At 53.5% G+C, this 19,270-nt stretch overlaps 3 protein-coding genes across 3 annotated transcripts in view; all 3 read left to right on the top strand.

The window, feature by feature from the left end:
* The first annotated feature begins 4,947 nt into the window (after positions 1-4,947).
* On the top strand, positions 4,948-9,942 carry LOC108500392 (corticosteroid 11-beta-dehydrogenase isozyme 1-like). Its single transcript, XM_017821281.1, has 7 exons — positions 4,948-5,079; positions 5,198-5,289; positions 5,916-6,046; positions 6,589-6,700; positions 7,280-7,465; positions 8,066-8,209; positions 9,707-9,942. The coding sequence occupies exons 2-7, from the start codon at positions 5,202-5,204 to the stop codon at positions 9,940-9,942; spliced, it is 897 nt and encodes a 298-aa protein (XP_017676770.1). The 5' UTR covers positions 4,948-5,079; positions 5,198-5,201.
* Positions 9,943-11,102: 1,160 nt separating this feature from the next.
* LOC108500488 (corticosteroid 11-beta-dehydrogenase isozyme 1-like) lies at positions 11,103-15,113 on the top strand. Its single transcript, XM_017821453.1, has 6 exons — positions 11,103-11,345; positions 12,345-12,475; positions 12,983-13,094; positions 13,223-13,408; positions 13,901-14,044; positions 14,456-15,113. The coding sequence occupies exons 1-6, from the start codon at positions 11,258-11,260 to the stop codon at positions 14,674-14,676; spliced, it is 882 nt and encodes a 293-aa protein (XP_017676942.1). The 5' UTR covers positions 11,103-11,257; the 3' UTR covers positions 14,677-15,113.
* A 540-nt stretch (positions 15,114-15,653) lies between these two features.
* Positions 15,654-19,270, top strand: part of TRAF3IP3 (TRAF3 interacting protein 3) — a 15,377-nt gene continuing 11,760 nt past the window's right edge. The window contains exons 1-4 of the mRNA XM_017821280.1: positions 15,654-15,791; positions 15,995-16,124; positions 17,773-18,101; positions 19,225-19,265. Of these exons, the coding sequence (XP_017676769.1) occupies positions 17,814-18,101; positions 19,225-19,265 (329 nt within the window). The 5' untranslated portion in view covers positions 15,654-15,791; positions 15,995-16,124; positions 17,773-17,813. The remainder of the gene's footprint in view (positions 15,792-15,994; positions 16,125-17,772; positions 18,102-19,224; positions 19,266-19,270) is intronic.

The following is a 19,270-nucleotide window of genomic DNA, read 5'->3' as shown; positions in this document are numbered from 1 at the left end:
GGTCTCTGCACAAAAACTCTGCACAAGCTTTCAGTCAAGTTTAAAGTACCTTTTCCTCAGTTAAAAATAAAGTTTTGAGTAAAATGGCCTTTGAGAAGTGCTTTATTTAGTTCATAGCCAAGCCTTTGGATTCTGGCAAGGTCAAACAATCCAACCTCTCATTGACAGCAACGGAAGTTTTATGGGAAAATGTGAGAATTGAGGCCTGAAGAGAGCCATCAGCTGAGGAGGGTCCATCATCCTCCCCTACCTGCCAATTCCAGCTTTATATTTGCAACCCAGCTTCAGGGATAGGGAAGGCTGTCCTGGAATTCCCTGTGGCACGCCTGATGCATGGACAGAGCAGGGACCTGGATGTCTGTGGCTGTATCAGGCATGAAAGTGTTCCCAGCTCTGATCAGCCAGAGCTGAACACTTAAACGGATTAAACCAAGATGACAATCACGTCTCTGTCCAAGGAAACTGTTAATCCCACATCACTTCCCAGGATTAGTGCTACTCTACAAGTCACAGGTGTCTCATCCTGCCCTGTGGGGAAGGGGAGTTTTAGAAATGAGGAGATGGAGTTGGTCTCAAGCAGCCCAGCCTGTGAGCCCAGAGGTGATGGGGGGGGAGCTCCAGGTGAGCTGGGTTTGGACCTGGGTTTGTCTTCACACCTCGTCACACTGTGCCATGCCCTGCTGCCCACACCTCCTGTCCACAGTGATCCAGTCACGGGGTTCAGGGGCTTAAAGCAAAGAGATTTGTGAACCAGTCAAAATAGCTCCTTCTAAGGCAGTTAATGGGATTAGACAGATAAAGCACCGCCTGCGCCGGCAGCTCGGACCCACCTCGGGAACATCGTGGCCTGCCACGACAACCTCCTGACGTCCTGCAAGCTCAGAGGTCCTTTCTGGACACACATCACCCTGAAAGGCCAGCCTGGGAGGTCAGCCCTGCGTGTTACCACTTCCCCAGGGGAATGCACTGACACTGGACAGGGCTGGCTCTCTGCAGAGCACTGAATTAGACAATCATTAATAGCTGACTTTACCACAATGGCCATAAAAAGGGTTATTTAAACCACACAATAAATTTCTGTGTGCACAGAAGCTTTGTAACCCCTCTAACATCACTTTAACGATGACTTGCCAGATGCAGCAGACTAAAAGGCTTCAGCCAACTTCCTCACCCTTAAACCACAGCACAACCCTCCAGCCCAGCCTATTTTCCCAGCCCCACCAAGCCTGTATTCCCATTCCAGGTAAACTGCAGCAAAGCCTGGCCAACACAAGTACCACAAATACAGCAAACAGCATCCACACACACACCTGCCATGGAGAAAACAACCATTGCCATGAATTGCAAAGAGAAATTTTAATTTCAAGTCCTGGGATATACCAGACAGCAACCAGATGGAATAAGACACACAGACAGTACTTGTGAGGACACCTCAGGCAAGCTACTGGGTAGCAGCAGACAGAGCATTTAAGGCTAAGCTAAACTCAGGTCCTGAGGGATAAACTCCTGAGGACAGCCACACATTGCCCAAGGGCTGAGTTGCATTGCTGAGTTTGCACGAGGCCGATTTCTGTTGTTCTCTTCGAGACTTGTTTGTATCTAATCTATAACAACCTGTAAACGTGACATTTTCCTGGTACGTGAAGTTCAAAGGAAAATTGCAGCTGGCAAACACACTGGGGAGTGTTTGCCTGTACCCATCCTGCAGCATCTCTTCAAAGATCCTATTTCAGCTTGGAGCTCTCGTCCAGACCTTCATCACATGGAGCTGAAGGCCACCCAGGCCCAGCAGCCCTCACTCACACATCAACCACTTCAAAGGCATGAGCTGAATGTCTTCAGAGAGTCCTCATTCCCTATTTGTAGTTTGGATGCTGGATATTTCAGGAGCTGCCAGGCTAAATTTAGGGGTGCAGATAAGCATATCAACCTCAGGCACCCAACACCAAGGGCACTGGGAACATGGACAGCGGCCAAGATTTAAGGCAGCCACAGCTCCAACAATCAAAGAGCAAGGCAGCAATTCCTGATTTGGTCACACAGGGAAAAAACATTAATTTAGCACTTATAAATGACTTAAACATCACAGTATTGTCTCTAAACCAGCAGTGTGTAGAAATATGATGTCAAACCAAAGCAAACCCATCCTACAATCAACTCCAGTCTCCCTTGGGATCTGAGAGTGCATTTTTCTGGAGTGATGCAGCTGTGACAGTGATGGGGTTTGCAGGATGTGCCCAGGAGCCACAATAATGTGACATGAAGCTGTGCCAAAACCCACAGGCATCTGCCATGGCCCAACAGCATCATGCTGACATGCAGTCTAGTTGCAAGAATAACTTTATAACATGATAGCCCTGTCTGGAAAGAACATATTTAGAGCTGTGTTCACGGTAAAGGATGCTGGGAGAGCTGGGTATGAAAAGTAAAGTCTAAATATCCGTGAGATAAAGGAAAGTAAGAGGAGAAAGAAAAAAAAAATAAAAAGGAAAACCTTCTGTATTTAACCAAGACTTGACCATCGGTTGAAAAAAGCCAAATATCACTCAAAAGAGGAGAAAAAAAAGAAATAGCATCCAAATTCCTGCCGAGTGTGTTTGAGTCTTTGAGCTGCCTGCACAAACCCGCCTGAGCCTCAGCCTTGCTCTGGAACGTGCTCCCTCCAGGGACTCCCCAAGCTCCCCTCTCCCAGTCTGTTGTCAGAACAAGTTTCCTTTCACAGACTTCGTTTCCTCCGAGGAGCTCCCGGCAGCACTAAAGGAAGAACCTCCCCTGTGCAGAGAGGGCAGCACCGTGCTGAGCATCACCCCTTGGAAAACGCAGCTCCGAACAGACAGGGACACAGAAGGGACTTGCAGCAGGGGAATACATCCAGGATAATCCGGGTGAAGCTGTTTCAGAAACCACAGAGCTCCCTCTCACCGGGTCAGGGCCAGGCACAGCCCTGGGCTCCCCTCTCCGAGGTCTGGACCAGCTGAGACGAGAAAACCTTTGTCCGTCATCGCCTTTCCCTGCCCTCCTCTGCCTTCCCTCACTCCCCGCCCCCAGGAAAAAGTCAAAAACAAGTTCTTAAGTTGCACACGGGAAAACAAGGCCAGAAAAAGCTGCGAGTGGGAGTGAGGAGCAGCAGCAGCACCCTGGAAGGGACGGGTGGCCAAGAGCAAACCCACGTGGGCAGCGAAGCGCGGCCGGATCCGGCAGCTCCTGCCACAGCCCCCGACCCTCCTGGGGACCACCCCGGCTTCACTTCCACGCACTTAACTGCATGTGAACTGCTTATAAAAGAAAATTTGCATAAGTTTCGGCCAAAATATTCAGTATTTCAAGCCTTTATTATCGGCTACTTGGTAAAAACCCAACCCGACCTCACGAATTCTCGTTACCACCAGCGAGGCGAGCGCAGTGTCGGCTCCAGAATCCCCCCCTGCCTCCATCCCCACATCTCCTCGTGCTGCTGCAGAGCAAAGAGCACGATACCTTCCTGTCACGCTTGCACATGGTGCACAAAGGTTGCTGGTTATTGCTTTACTGCAGTATCCTAATGCTGGTAATAAACTAAACTATCTAAAAAGAGCCCCTCTCCCTGCCGGCAGCACAGACAAGATCAGCTGAGATATGGTTAATTACTTCAGTGTTGGGTGTTTTTTTTTTCCCCAAGCCAAGGCATGAAATGGTTGCCCCATCACTGTGACTCAAGTTCAAAGCAAGGGGAGACAGGAAGAGGCAGTGAGTTCACTGGTGTTATCTGACCAAGTGTGGGCTGAGTGCTTCTTATCACAGGGAAAGTTGAGACAGAAGTAGAAAGGCAGAAAAGAAAAAAAGTAACCTGTAAAGCAGTAGTAAGGCCAGAGAGCTCCACTGACCTACCAGGTACACCACTGAATTAAAGCATCTTTATTTGAAGATGCAATTGAGGGGTAAAAATTCATTTAATAATTCCTTCTGGCTGCTTACATTAGATTGGTCTGAAAGGGAAAACCACGGACTTGTTCCCAGGAAATCAGCCCATGGAGCAGCCCTTGTCCTGTAGATCACAGATATCACGGAATTATTTAGGTTGGAAGAGACCTCTACCATCAAGTCCAACCTTTAAGTGATTTCCACCAAGAAATCAAGTGAGGCTCTTGCCCCAGCAAACACATCCTTCCCCTGGCAGAGAAGGCTGAGGCTCCAGCAGGGCAATTCCAGGAGCACAGGGAGCTCCCACAGCGTGTCCTCATCCCACAGCGGGTGCTGGGACTCTGCAGTGAAGATCCCAGCAGCACAACAAAGCTGGAACATGGTTTATCCCTATTGCACAAGATCCATGGCGTTGAATTTGCTGCTGCTGAGGCTCAGGGAGTTAAGAGGGTGCTTAGTGGGTTTTTCTCAAGGTTATATCCATCTAAAGTCAGAACAGAGCTTGTACAAAACTCAAAGCAGGAACCACAGCAGAGATGCCCCTTATTTCTGTGCAGAAAACACACTCAGTGTTTCAGTGCAAACCTCTCTGTGCCCACAGAACCCCTTGGAGCCAGACGGGCTGCACCCTGGTGATGGGTTCTGCTCAGCCCCTGCTCCCTCATCTGCTCCCAGAGGGAACAGAAAACGAGATGGAAACCTAAACCCTGCCCCAGCAAAGCATTTCTGGAGCTGTTTTGGAGCGTGATGTGCTGCTGGGCCCCCGCTGCCCAGCTTTGGGCACAGAGCAGTGACACCCTGGGGAGCACAGGGACATTCTCTGTGTGTCCCCCCAGGGCACAGCAGCCCCCCAGTCGCTCTCCCAGGGCCAGACCCGGGTCACATCCATGCACAGTGCCTGTAGGAATAAAGGAGGATGTTTAACCACCTGCATTGGGCTCCCTCTGATGTTCTCCAAGTGAAACTTGATGCTGCTCAGCAAAGACACACCTCTTCCAGGGTGTTGTGCAAAATTCTGCATTTTAACGTAGGACAGGAAATATGAAAAGAGCCGGGCAGAACCCAAACAGCCCCGCTGGCCAGGCCGAGCAGCGGGGAGCAAATCAAAGCCTTGGCTCCTCTCATCCAGCCACCCGTGATTTTCCAGGGCTTTGGAAGTCGCAGCTCCTCCGCTGACAGGTTTTTAAGGATTCTCATCGCTGCTTCCCTCTGGAGCAGCTCTGCAGAGAGCTTTTTCTTTTTTTTTTTTTTTTTGGTTCCTTCCTTCTCTCTCATGCTGTATCTCCTCACTCCACAGTGGCATGGGTCGGTTGCAAAAGATTCTCATTCCCTTGCTGGGATTGGTTTTGGCCTTCTGGTTTTATTCTGCGAGGGAGAATTTCAAACCGGGTGAGTATCCAAAGTGACTCTGCCTTTAAAGCAAAAATATGAAAAGCCACATTTGAATGCTTTGCGTGGAAACCATTCAGAGCTTGGACCAAGCCAAGCCCGAGCCTTTGTGTGGTGGCTGGTAGCAGAAAGTTGTTTTAATGAAGATTTGAAATCCAACCGAGCGGGGAATATGCAGAAATACTTCCCGGGGGGAGCAGGTGAGGCAGGGGGCTGAGGGGGAGAGGGCTCTGAACGCTCCGTTTTCCAGCGTGTAACAACAGAGTTTATAAACATGACTTTTAAATAATGGGGTTTAAGTTCAGAGAATGCACTCAGTGGGTGATTTTTACTACAGAGTAGTTGGGGTGTTGGTAAGTTTTGCCCTGACTCGTGGAAAAAGCTGCTGAAAGAGTCAAGCGCTGTCCCTGTGTCGCTGCATTCCATGAGGAGCTACAGCAACTCCATGGCTTTTTCCATGAGATGGGAGGCATGAACTGGTGCTGGATGCTTTGCACTCACAGGCTCATTTACCTTCCAATTCAGTGCTTATTCTGAAGGGTGTTACGGGATTTTTTTGAGTTTTAGGGTTGTTTTTTCTTCTAACAGCATTTGGATAAATTAAATGCCTGTGCCTCGGTCCCCAGAGATGCTGCAGGGGAAGCGGGTGATTGTGACTGGAGCCAGCACTGGAATTGGGGAGCAGATTGCCTATCACCTGGCACGGATGGGATCCCACATCCTCATCACGGCACGGACAGAGGCCAAGCTCCAGAAAGTAAATGGCAAACCGGGCACTCCCACATGCACGTTCACAGCAGGGCACACATGTGAAGGCCAGTCTCACACCACAGGTACACCCACCACGCAGGAATACCCCCACAGGTAATTTCCACAGCACAGATCCCAGCTGGGAAACGGTGGCACTCGCAGGTAGACACCCCTGTGCTGCCCGGGGCTCCTGCGCGCACAGAAACCCCCCTCTCCTGCAGACACACACACCCTGCAGAACACGTTATAGGATTTGAACTTATGTACACACATCCCCACGGACACAGGCTGCCTCAGCACACACACACACACCCTCATTCCACTGCAGTGATAGCCAAGCCCCTGCTCTCCCCCCACACACCGAGAAAGAGCCAGACCGCCTGGGGTGCAGGAATAACTTCCCAGGCTCCCTTTGAAGCTTAGAAGGCTCCAAACACGCTCCCAAACCGCTGTTTTAAGGTGGGAGCACATCACAGAGGGAGCACAGCCCCCCCCTTTTGGTCCCAGCCCGGGGAGGGCTGTGCTCCTGACGGGCTGTGTCGGTGGCAGGTGGTGCGGCGGTGCCTGGAGCTGGGAGCGGCCTCGGCGCGGTACGTCAGCGGCACCATGGAGGACATGGCCTTCGCCCAGCACGTGGTGAGCGAGGCACAGGCCTCGCTGGGTATGTCTACGAATTGCTCTCCACGAGTGACGGCAGAACAGGGCATGTCATCCTGGCCGGGCTCATTGCAAAAAAATAAAGTGGGAGAGGCGGCGCGAGACGGGAGAAGTTTCCCCCTGGTTCTGCCCCCCTGCCTGCCTTCACCACTGCCCCTCCAACTGAACTGCGCTCTCGTTTTCAGCCCCGTGCCCTCACGACATCCTGTTGCAGTGCCACGGTCCTGGATTTCATCACCCAGGGGCCGGAGTGTCCGGCGGCCCCTCGGCAGCGCCGGTATCGCGGTCACGGGTCACGGCTGTGGAAATGCACAGTCCCTTCTCCCTCCCAGGGCCCACACGCAGCTGGGGGTGATCTCCCTTGTGCCGTGGCATTTGTGTTTTGAACCAAAAAGCAATATATCACAACAGAGTTTTTACTGGCAGCCACCATCTGCAGTATATCCCTACCCCAGAGATAACGGGCCACAGCTCTGACCCAAAAACCTGATTTCTTCTGATTACACTTCCCAGGAAAGGCTGTTTTGCTGGTTGTAGCCCTCTCCCTCCCCCCCAGCCCTAACACCCTTTCCTCTGCTTGCAGGAGGCCTGGACATGCTCATTCTTAACCACGTTGGTGCCTCGTACTTTGGGTTTTTCGATGGGGACGTTGAGCACGTACGAAAGCTCCTGGAAATCAACTTCCTCAGCTACGTGGCCATGACCACGGCAGCCCTGCCCATGCTGAAGGAGAGTGAGGGCAGCATTGTCGTGGTTTCATCCATGGCAGGTGAGTGGGGAGAGAGGTGGGTGACATGGGATTCACCCAAAAGACACCGTGGGCTGACTTTCATAAGTAGCACACAGGCAATCTAAAAGAGCCACAACTGCTTAACACTCACGAAAAAACAAAACAAAACAAACAAACAAACAAACAAAAACCAAACACCAAAAACAACCCCAGACTGTTTTGGGATTTTCTTGGTGGAATTTGTTTTCTGCTCAATCCAGTCACCTCAATTTGCTTTTTGAACAGCCCTGCAACTAAACCCCAGAGCTGGTGTGCTGGGCAGTGCTCTGGTCATCAGTTTAGCTCAGGATCCAGGGTCAGGAGTTTCAACTTTGCTCCACCTCTCCCCACTGAGGGTTTTGTGGTTACTTTGGGTTGCTCATACCCTCAGCAGAGGCATGAGCCATGGTGTTGGCCATAAGACCTTAAAAGAGCTAGAAGCCAACAGGAATATTTGTAATGCTGCTGTTCAGGTGCCAGGATGACAGTTCACTAACAGTGAACTCCCCTTGGGGAAAATACTCTCTCTGATGAAGGGCAAAACAGAGGTTCAGGCAGAGCAGCTTCCTGTGCTGTAACAGAACTTCACTCTGTGTCCAGGTAAAGTCGGGTTTCCCTTTACTGTACCCTACTCTGCGACCAAGTTCGCCCTGGATGGATTTTTCAGCTCCCTGAGGCAGGAATTCAGCATTCAGAACATTAATGTTTCCATCACACTCTGCATCCTTGGCTTCATTGACACTGGTAAGAGTTGTGCTGTTAGATGCACTTGTCAGGAGCTGAGCAACACCATCCTGCCCCTCAACCCCCTCTGCCACCAACTCCTCCTCTCCCCTCTGCTGCTGCTCCTCCTCCAGCACCTCTGGGGTATCTCTGGGGGATTCCACCTCTCTGCCACCAAAACCAGTCTCAAAACTAATTTATTTTCCCCGTGTCATGTGAAACCAACCACTGCTTACAGGCTGGCACAGCCAAACATCCAATTAATACAAATACCAGCCACCTCCCTCTCATCAATCCCACCTATTGATACAGGAGCAAAGGAGGGGAATGTGGTGCATGTGTTTTGCATTTTCTGAGTGGAATTTGTTTTGATACAACCCACTCACCCCAGTTTGCTTTTTGAGCAGCCCTGCCATTATACCCCAACTCTGCTGTCAGGCTCATCTGAGACACAGAGCTCATGTACTCCCAGCACGTTCTGCAGGGCAGCAGATCTGAGTCTTATCAATTTATTTATGCTTTGACATGCACACTGTCCAATTTTAGGAAACATTTTGTAAGCCCCACTCTCTGTTTCACATTAACAAAGTCGCCTTCCTCAGCTGCCCCCACGTGCTCCTTATCCCCGTGTACCCTCTTCAGCCCCTCCATGTACTCCTTGACCCCCTGCTCCCCTTTCAGCCCCTCAGGTATCCCACTCGCCCTTCTATGTGTCCCTTGGGCATTTTCTCATCCCTCTGTCTGCCCCTCAGCCCCGTGTGCTCCCCCACTTGCTCCTGTGTCCTCCTCAACGGTCCTGTGTGTCCCTCAAGGTCCTAACATGCCCCTCAGCCCCTGCATGTTCTCCTCTGTGTACCCCTTGACCCCTGGCTCTCCCCTTAGCCCCTCTGTGTGTCCCTTGGGGTCCCCACTCACCCCTCTATGCGCCCCTCAAGTCCACCCCATGTGTACCCTTCATCCCCTCTCTGTGCTCCCCCACTCTCCCCTCATCCCCTCTCTGAGCCCCTCGGGTTCCACACTCACCCACTCGCCCCTCCTCCTCCCATGTCCCCCTCGGGGTCCCCACCCACCCCCAAGCCTCCGTGTGCCCCCTGGGGGTCCCCACTCGCCCATCTCTGTGCCCCTCGAGCCCCACTCACCCCTCTCTGTACCCCTCATCCCCTCTGTGTGCTCCCCCACTCTCCCCTCATCCCCCCCGTGTCTCCCACGGGTGCCCCCTCTCCCGTCATCGCCCCGGGTCCCCCTTTGTCTCTGAACCCCTCGGGGTCCTCACTCTCACGTCATCCCCTCGGGTTCCACACTCACCCACTCGCTCCTCTTCCTCCCATGTCCCCCTCGGGGTCCCCACCCACCCCCAAGCCTCCGTGTGCCCCCTGGGGGTCCCCACTCACCCCTTTATGCACCCCTCATCCCCTCTGCGTGCTCGCCCACTCTCCCCTCATCCCCCCCGTGTCTCCCACGGGTGCCCCCTCTCCCGTCATCGCCCCGGGTCCCCCTCTGTGCCCCCCATCCCCGCAGACCGCGCCGTGCGCGCTGCCGCGGAGGTGCTGCGGGAGGTGCCGGCGCCGCGGGACGAGTGCGCGCTGGAGATCCTCAAAGGGGCCGCGCTGCGCCGCCGGGAGCTCTACTACCGCTACAGCTCCACCCGCCTGCCCCTGCTGCTCCGGGACTGCGCCGCCGAGCTCCTCGACTACCTGGTGAGGAGCCGCTACCGCCTGCCCGCCGCCCCCGGCACCCCCCGCCCGCCCCTCTGAGCCGCGGGGCACCGGGGAGGGCTGGCCCNCCGGGGAGGGCTGGCCCGGGTACCCCCGTCCTGTGCCCGGGGAGGGCTGGCCCGGGTACCCCCGTCCTGTGCCGGGCAGCCCGGGCGGGCATCGCCGCCGCTCGGTTCGCGATGCGCTGGCGGCACCCGGAGGGGCGAGGGAGGTCTCGCAGCCCTGCCTGCCCTCCCCTTCCCCCCCACCCCGGCCGCGGAAAAACCTAATTATTGAAGCTAATCGTTAAATAAAATGTACTAACAGGACGGCTTTGTGCGTTGTCGCTTTTCTCTGCTAAAAAAACTGGCGCGGCTCTCTGCCGGCTTGGCTCTCACAGGGAGGCTGAAATTGGGGCAATAATCCTTCATTGTTTCATTTTTGGGAATATTTCAGCCGATTTGTTAGTTTAATGGCCAAATTCATAGAATTATAAAATCACAGAATGGTTTGGGTTGGAAGGGACCTTAAAGATGAGAATAGTTTCACCCCCCTGCCATGGGCAGGGACACCTTCCACTAGCCCAGGTTGCTCCAAGCCCTGTCCCACCTGGCCTTGGACACTTCCAGGGATGGGGTAGCCACAGCTTCTCTGGACAACCTGTGCCAGGGCCTCCCCACCCTCACAGGGAAGGATTTCTTCCTAATACCCAATCCAAATCTACCCTTCTTCAGCTTAAAGCCATTCCCTAAGAGCATAATCTTTTAGGTGTAAGGGCCAGCCAGCAAACTGTCACTATTGCACCAATGGTGATATCATGGAGGATAAGCCAGAAACATCATAACTGGTTGGAAAAGGCAAATTTTCCAGCCCTGCTCTCTCCAGATATTTCTGTGAACCTGTACCACAGTGATACCACTGATAAATAAATCCTTGTGGCAGCCAATGAGGAAGGGAAGTGTTGCTTCTGTTTTAGAAGCAGAGTGGAGGGAGAAGGATGTCCATCCATCCCCCCTCTGCTCTGGAGGGACACAGGTGTCCCAGCCCCAAAAGCAACCACCAAACAACACACCCACCACTCCACGGAGTGAGAAACTGTTCAGTGCCTTCCCTTGAACGCTCTCAAAAAGCACACCTGAAACTCCTGGCAGGCCAAGGGTGCAAAGGGACAGTCTGAAGTCCAAAGCCACACTCTCCATTAGGTTAATGTTTGCTAAATCACTGGCAGAGCAATGAAAAGCTCCAACAGATACCAGCAAACTTCCGCAAGACAAGAACCAGCTCAAACCTTCCCAGCCCCATCTGCAGCCACCTCCACCTCCAGTGGCCAGAGCTGTGGGCTTTGTCTCACTCCTGCCTGTATTTTTGCAGAGGGATGGGTTTGCTCCTGAAGATTTTCATCCCCTTGCTGGGAGCAGCACTGGCCTTTTATTTTTATTCAGCGCCTCCAAGTTTCAACGAAGGTAAGTCATGGGGAAAAAACAACAGCAGGGAGGCTGTGCCAGCGTGGCAGAGCGTGCCATGCAGAGGGGCATGGGCCACTTGAAGGGCCTTTTGGAGCACAGCCAGGGAACCCAGAGTGTGGGAGGGCTGAGGGCTGGGAGGGGAGGGCAGGCAGCCCCCCGTGCAAGGGGTCAGAGCACAGGAATCATAGAATCAGCTGGGTTGGAAGGGACCTCTGAGATCAAGTCCAACCCTCGATCCACTACTGCTGTGGTTACTAGACCATGGCACTAAGTTCCACATCCAGTTTTATCTTAAAAACCTCCAGGGATGGAGAATCCACCACTTCCCTGGGCAGCCCATTCCAATGGCTGAGCACCCTCTCTGCAAAGAAATTCTTCCTAATATCCAACCTAAACGTCCCCTGGCACAGCTTAAGACCGAGCCCTCTTGTCTTGCTGAGAGTTGCCTGGGAAAAGAGACCAACCCCCCCCTGGCTCCCCCCTCCTGTCAGGGAGTTGCAGAGAGTGAGGAGGTCTCCCCTGAGCCTCCTCTTCTCCAGGCTGAACAGCCCCAGCTCCCTCAGCCTCTCCTCCCAGCACTTGTGCTCCAGTCCCTTCCCCAGCCTTGTTGCTCTCCTCTGGACCTGCTCCAGCCCCTCCATGTCCCTCCTGAACTGAGGGGAAGAACTGCCGGGGTTACACCGGCTCTGCTGGGACACGCAGCGTGCGACCTCTGTAAATGACTGACTTGGGAAATGTGCGCTTTTCCGCTTTAATCCTTTTATTAGCCGGCTCTCCCTGCTCCCAGGCCAGGCTGGGTGCAGAGCTCGAGCCTCGCACGTGCTCCCCACCGAGCCGGGATTAAGGATCGGGTTCCAGCGGGGGTCTGGAGAGGGGTGCCCGCAGCTCCCGCACCCGAAGGTGAGGGGCGGCAGGGCCAGAGAGGAGCCGCAGTGCCCACGTGTGGAGAGACAACAGGGGCTGTGCCGGCTCTGAGCTCCGCGCCCTCCTCTCCAGAGATGCTCCGGGGGAAGCGGGTGATCGTGACGGGAGCCAGCAGCGGCATCGGGGAGCAGATGGCCTATCACCTGGCACGCATGGAGACACACCTCCTGCTCACGGCACGGACTGAGGCCAAGCTGCAGAAAGTAAATGGCAAGCGGAGCCGGGCTGGATGAGGATACCCACATGGGAACACCAGACACCTTCCAGACCCACCCCAGTGTATCCCCAGCACGAGCCTGTTCTAACACACACAACACCCACCACAAAAATTGCATTTTCAATGCTGGCAGCACAGCATTTCCTTCTCTGCAGCCTCCAGCTGTGAATTCTGACCTCCACCACCACAGACAAGGCCTGCTCAAGTCCTCGTCTGATCAACCCTTGCCCTTTCTCCAATTCTGAACTGGTTTTGTATCCTGTATAAAACAGAATCAAAATGCAAACATTAAGCAATCAAATCTCTATTTATAAACACTAAATATTTGGCTCAGATGTGCTGTCATTCAACTCTGCAGACAGAATCAGTTTTCCAAGGAACATTTCTCGTCCCATAAAGGGAGCAGGGTTTCCAGCTGAGACAGCAACAGCCTGGGATGGGGCTGCTCTGTGAAGGTGAGTCCGTGCCAACACCATTCCCACCGTCCCCACAGGTGGTGGAGCAATGCCTGGAGCTGGGAGCTGCCTCCGCCCGCTACATCAGTGGCTCCATGGAGGACCCCTCGTTCCCCGAGGTGGTGGTGAGGGAGGCTGAGAACACCTGGGGTAGGTGCTGTGGAGCTGCCCCTCCTCGCTGCCCAGCACATCCCCTGCCACACTTTGGGGGTCATTTCAACCCCCCGGAAGCTGCTTTGTTCAGCCTGTTGCTAACAGCAAACGTGCTCTGCTTGCAGGTGGCCTGGATATGCTCATCCTAAACCACATCGGTCACTCCACCTTCAACTACTTCGATGGGAACGTTGGGCACATACGGAAGCTCCTGGAGACCAACTTCCTGAGCTACGTGGCCATGACCACGTCAGCCCTGCCCATGCTGAGGGAGAGCGAGGGCAGCATCGTGGTGGTCTCATCCCTGGCAGGTCAGCACACGAGGGGCCTCTCCCTGCCCACATCCCTTCCTCTGCCTGCAAGGGATCCCTGCTGTGACAGAACAAGGACCATAAGGCAGAGAGCCACTCACTGGGAGTCAGGGTCAGCAAGACCTGGATCCTGGATGCACAACTCAAGTCCTCTGGGAGATTTATAGCTTATATTTTGTCCTTCTAGTCACCCACTAATCACTTTCATGCATAGCACTGCAGTTGTTTTACGTGCATGGCCACATATTAAACACAATTTGCTATCTGTGGGTGTCTCTTCCTGAATGCAGGAACAGTATCACCCCCAACAGAAGGTGCTTCGTGCCATATGTTACATTTTAAACATTCCTGCACTTGTTTATTTCCCTGAAGCATTCATGACAGTTTACTCCATCATCTAAATCACAATACTGCAGCTCCTTGAAGGGCAGGAGGAAGGGAGAGCTGGTGCCTGCCCAGCACATGACCCCCAGCGTTGTGTCTCTGCTCCAGGTAAAGTCGGCTCCCCGTTTGCTGCTTCCTATTCCGCAACCAAGTTCGCCCTGGATGGATTTTTCAGCTCCTTGCGACACGAATTCATCATGGACAAGGTCAACGTTTCCATCACACTCTGCATCCTGGGCTACATCAACACAGGTAAGCTCAGCACCACCGGGGCCTCGGGACTTGGTCCATTCCCAGGCAGAGCCAAGCTGGGCCCACCCTCTGGCTCCAGGCTGCTCTGCCAGCACTGCTGGACTCTCTGCCTGCAGTGTCTGTCCAATGGTGGAAACAGGACCCCAACTCTTTAAAGAGAGTGGCCTGGAACTTTAAACTCTGCTACCCTTGCAGGGGAGGTGGGGATTCCACCCCATGGTCACTCAAGAGGTGGAAAGGAACGGGAAGGGCGTAGCTGTAATTGTTATTGTAACTGTTCCAAGCCTCCTTAAGCGGGTCTGATCCCCAGAGTTTGTCAGTTTGAGAATTCTCCAGACACCCTGGCTGGTGCCTGTGGCAGCCCCTCCATCTGACACCACTCCTTCCCTCCCTGTGCTCCCCCCTTTCCAGAGAGCGCTGTGCGAGCGGTCTCGCACGTTCTCCGGGACAAACCGGCTCCGAAGGAGGAGTGTGCCCTGGAGATCATCAAGGCTGGAGCCCTGCGCCAGCGGGAGCTGCACTACCCCCCCTGGGTGGTGGGCACTGCCGTCCTCCTCCGGGACATCGCCCCCGAATTCCTCGACTCCTCCATCAGGAGCAGCTACCGCGTGGAAAACCTCAAAAGAACGTAGCCACCGGGACAACCAGTGTGCCAGGACCCCTTGGGCCAGGCAGCAGGGGTTTGGGTGTTAACCCAGCTGCTTCCACACCTCCTGGGCAGCCCGTGCTGACACACCCCGGCAACTCAAGACAGGACGCTCTAGAAGTGTGTAACATGGCAGGAAAACACCCTTTTTAGTGATGAATTCTTGCAACTGGCTTTTTCCACCCAAGAGGCACTTCAGAGAAGTCCTGCAGCAGGATCTGCTGCCAGCGTCCTGCTCAGCCTCCAGAAACTGTTCCTCCATGGAAAGCCACCAAGGCAGAGGTACCAAGTACCACAGGACACAAGCTAGAACAGGGATTTGGGCCAAGCAGCACAAACCACCCAAAGCCACAAGAACCAGGAAACGTTTTGTATCCCTTCCAGGTTGGCCTTTGTAAAAATAAATCCTACATTACTACGAGATCTCTACGTTTCCTTGTGTTCTTTTTCCACGTGCACAAGCACAGAGCCCTTATCAGGGCACAGAACCCTTACCAGGGCACAGAGCCCTTATCAGCACCCAGCTGGCTAAACCCACCTCCTCTCGATTTGCATTAACAAAGCTTTCGCTTCTCTAAAGACCTTAATGAATTTCTGCCATTCCTGAGCTCTCCTCAGCTGCCAAAACACGTTTTTCCCCCCCTCTCCCTCCTTTCCAATCCGCAAAAAGCCCTTAAAATAATAGCATTACTGTGCTTCCCTAAGTCTGGATTTCTCTACCCCAAAGCAGCTTTGGGGAAACCCAGTCACCGAGTGCCACGAGCAGTTCCATGAGCCAGCGCTCGACCTCTGCATGGTGGAGACCAGTAGATGGCCCAAAAGATAATTGTTAGGTCTGCTTAGAGAGAAGCTGGAGAGAGTTTGGGCTCCCAAGATAACCCAAGGGCCCCGTGTCCCACAAACGGGGCTGTGAGCAGAGACAGGAACCGGGGCTCGGCTGCAGCTGCAACGTTTCCTGTTTTACAGAGCGAGGAAAAAAAAGAGAGTGAGAGCAGAAAACGAGGTGGTTGGCACGAAGATGGCAGTGGGAGCGTGTTCATGCCTGATAACACCCTGCTCCTGCACAGCAGTCCAGGGGTAGGACAGGACCCCTGGGGCCAGGTAAGTGCTGGAGCACCCACAGCACTGGGGCTGGCAAGGACTGGGGGGGGAGCAGAGACTAAAAGCAGCAACGTGCACCTTCTTTCCTCTTTTTTCACCCCACTTTCAGCCTACACAAAACTTGCACCGGGAAGCTGTAACATGAACCAGCAAGAAGCACTGTTGGTTTGTTTTTTTTTTTTTTTTTCTTGTTTCCCTTGAAGCAAGAAGTGTAACAGCTTGGAAAGCACAGATAAAGGACATGTTGAATTAGAGAGGGTGATTTGGGGTAACAGAAGGAGGAAACAGAGTGTTAGCCTGTCAAGAAGGCCTCAACAGTTTGCTCAGCTCAGGGTGAGTAATGGACTGTGTGTTTCTTTAAGCTTTACCTTGCTTTAAAGTGCATTTTTGGTTAACTGGGGCTATTCCAGCCCTAGGACAGTGCAGGTGGGAAAGGGGCTGAGCTATTCCTGACAGGAGCAGATGGATGAGCGCAGACTGGGCGGGACATTTAATGGGACCTTGTCTAAAACTCAGCAAAATCAGTTAAAAAACGCTCAGCATTCGGAGCAGTGCCCTGGCTGGGGCTCGTGGGCACCTGACCACCCAAAAAACACTGTGCTCCTTGCAAAGGATGCCCCTACAGTGAAAGATGGCACCAGGAACGAGCTTTGAGCACTCCACAGCGAACACAAGGCCAATAAAAAGAATTACAGAGCAGATTTTAATGCAGACTCAAAGCATGGAAGTATTTCACGTGTAAATGAGACTTACTTGTTCCCATTTTTTTTCCCATTAGACTCAATAACTTCCTATTTGCCTGAGACAGAATGAGACCAATGAAGTTCTGGTGGTTTCTTGTTCACACTGAAGAACATTTAACCTGAATTTTCAGAGACTAAAATTCCTCCTTTTTTTTTTTCCCCTCCTTCCCACATTAACATGATTTACTGGATACAAGGAAGTCTCACACCAGGCACAGCCAGAGCAGCTCCCTGGCTGAGCCCCTCTGAGCAACATTCATGGGATGTAAATAGGGATGATGAGCTGATGGGGCCAGGGGACAGGAGAGGGGGACACAGCTGTGGAGGAATGAAAAGCAGTTTGGGTAGTTCTTACTCAGCTTTCCCTTTAACTGATGCAGAGGCAAAAGCTCAAATACACTGGATACCACCGAAATCCAGTAAGGAATAACACAGTGGTGACTTGCAACTGTGCAGAGAAGTCATGAGGAGGGAGGAGGTTCCATCCCTGCACCCTGTGCACACATGTAGACAGTGCAACAGTGCTGGAATGGAGGATCTCCTCCTTTGGCCATGCCGCTGCCTGGTTTGGGCCCCAAATTCCCAAGACATGGGGCAGAATTCACACCTGAGGCAAACTAAGAGCCTGTGCCCCCAGTCCTTGAGCACAACTTAACAATTGATTAATCCCAAGGAATAATAATTGGTCTCTACACTTGTATATGCAACAAAAGAAAGCCAGAGCTTGGCTAATCCTGGGTCAGGACCCACCCAACAGAGCAAGATCAGCAGGGTGTGTTTTAGACTTCATGGGCAATGGATTTACAGGATCAACAAGGTTGGAAAAGCCCTCTGAGATCACTGAGTCCAACCTCTGACCTAACACCACCTTGCCTACCAGCCCATGGCACCGATGCCACATCCAGCCTCTTCCTAAACCCCTCCAGGGACAGTGACTCCACCACCTCCCTGGGCAGCTCCTTCCAGTGACTGATCCCTCTCTCTGAAAAGAATTTCTTCCTAATGTCCAACCCAAACCACCCCTGGCAGAGCTTAGGACTGTGCCCTCCTGTCCAGCTGCTGGTTGCCTGGGAGGAGAGGCCGACCCTCACCTGGCTACACCCTCCTGTCGGGGATCCCTGCAGGTCATTCTCCAGCAACATTTACACCTCTGCCTGGGGACTCCAGAACCGAACACCTCACCCTCACTAAACCTTAGAAACGATTAGTTCTGACTCAAACGGTGTGTTTTCCCTCAGTTCCACCCGGACAGAGGAGCTCGGGGAGGTCACAGCCCAGGATGATCAGCCAGCCCGGGGTGGGGTCCCGGCCGCGGCGCCGGCGCTCGGGCGAGAGCTACGAGGAGAAGTGCGAGCGGCGGCAGGAGAGCAGGGAGAACCTGCGCGGGAGGAACAACGCGACCACCTGCCGGCACCTCCCGAGGGCAGCGGGGCACCCACCCCACAGCCCGCGCCAGAGGGAGTTCCTGAGGAGGAGAAACCTGGCGGGCGAGGCGGGAAGGGCATCCCCGAGGCAGGAGCCGGAGGCGCAAACCCCACCGGGCTCCTCACCGACCGTCCTGCTCCAGGTAACCCCTGCCCCCGGGGCACAGCTCAGCACCCACCAGAACACCGGGATCCACGTCACAGCGCAGCCAAAACGTGGGATTTGCACAGACAAAAACACGTGTTCTCCTCAGGCCCTGCAGAGTCAGGTGCAGGCACACACATTGCCATCCCCCCGAGTGCTCCTCTCCTGTTTTCCGAACCCTGAGCCAGGCGTTTTCTGCCATTCCTCCAAGCACAACCTCACATCCCAGCTGCCAGGCTACAGGTTTGCACTTACACAGGTTATTTTAGCCTTGCTAAGCAAGCTCTGAGCACCTGGGTTCCCTCCAGCCACCTTTGCTGTTAGCAGGAAGGGTGGAGGGATCAGGAGACTCCCTGGCACCCATTGCCAGCCCTGTGCTGCACAGCTGACAGGAACCCAGAGGGCTTTCTGTCTTGAATAACATCTGTGGCAAGCTGCAAAACACCCCAGTCAGAACCAAAGAGATTTTCTCCTAAACTTCCACCTGTGTAAAATGAACCATTCCCTGAGTTCATCCTTGGGGCTTCACAAACTTGTGTGAGCACAGACAATCAAACATGAGGTGACTTACCCGGGCACACCCTCAAACTCCCTTTGCAGCACAAGACTGAGCAGAGCAATTACCAACCTCCTGCTGCCGTTTGGTTCACCAGGTTTAGTCACAGGAATCTGGAACAGGCATTTACACGCTCACAGGGCCTTCTCTATTTACTCCTGCAGAGATATCAAGGCTCCAGCCCCGGGGGAAGCCAGTGCAGAACTGGCACTTCTGCTCCAAGGCAGCCAAATGGCAGCAGAGACCTAAACCAGGACCTATTTAATTCCCTGCCACTCAAAGTCCTCATCTTTCCCAAAAAGATGTCAAGATGCTTAGAGGGGATTCCTTGACCTATTCTGGTGTTGCCATTCCTCCCACCCCAGCAGCCAGCTGGTTTTTCCTCCACTTTCCCAAAAAAAGCTCTGGAGCTGCTGCAGCCAAAGCAGCAGATCCTTGTGGACTTGCCATGGTTTCTTCAGGCTCTTCACCCAGTCACCACAGCTACCAAGCCTGACCAGGCCTTAACCCCTTCCCCTCAGACTATTTTGGAGAGACACTGACTCAAGCTGCCCTCTCATTCCAGGACTTGTGGAGCAGCCCCACATCACCCCCTGCACAGCCCCTGCTCC

The sequence above is a fragment of the Lepidothrix coronata genome, unplaced genomic scaffold, assembly GCF_001604755.1.
Source record: "Lepidothrix coronata isolate B3197 unplaced genomic scaffold, Lepidothrix_coronata-1.0 Scaffold90, whole genome shotgun sequence".
NCBI lineage: Eukaryota > Metazoa > Chordata > Aves > Passeriformes > Pipridae > Lepidothrix > Lepidothrix coronata.
This window is presented reverse-complemented; position numbering and strand designations above follow the sequence as displayed.

Bases quoted from the DNA above. Each gene is read 5' to 3' on its own strand.
- LOC108500392 (XM_017821281.1), top strand. From the start codon at position 5,202: ATGGGTCGGTTGCAAAAGATTCTCATTCCCTTGCTGGGATTGGTTTTG. The intron at 6,047-6,588 runs GTAAATGGCAAA...TGTCGGTGGCAG, and splicing joins CAGAGGCCAAGCTCCAGAAA to GTGGTGCGGCGGTGCCTGGA. The intron at 8,210-9,706 runs GTAAGAGTTGTG...CCATCCCCGCAG, and splicing joins CCTTGGCTTCATTGACACTG to ACCGCGCCGTGCGCGCTGCC.
- LOC108500488 (XM_017821453.1), top strand. From the start codon at position 11,258: ATGGGTTTGCTCCTGAAGATTTTCATCCCCTTGCTGGGAGCAGCACTG. The intron at 11,346-12,344 runs GTAAGTCATGGG...CCTCCTCTCCAG, and splicing joins GCCTCCAAGTTTCAACGAAG to AGATGCTCCGGGGGAAGCGG. The intron at 13,409-13,900 runs GTCAGCACACGA...TCTCTGCTCCAG, and splicing joins GGTGGTCTCATCCCTGGCAG to GTAAAGTCGGCTCCCCGTTT.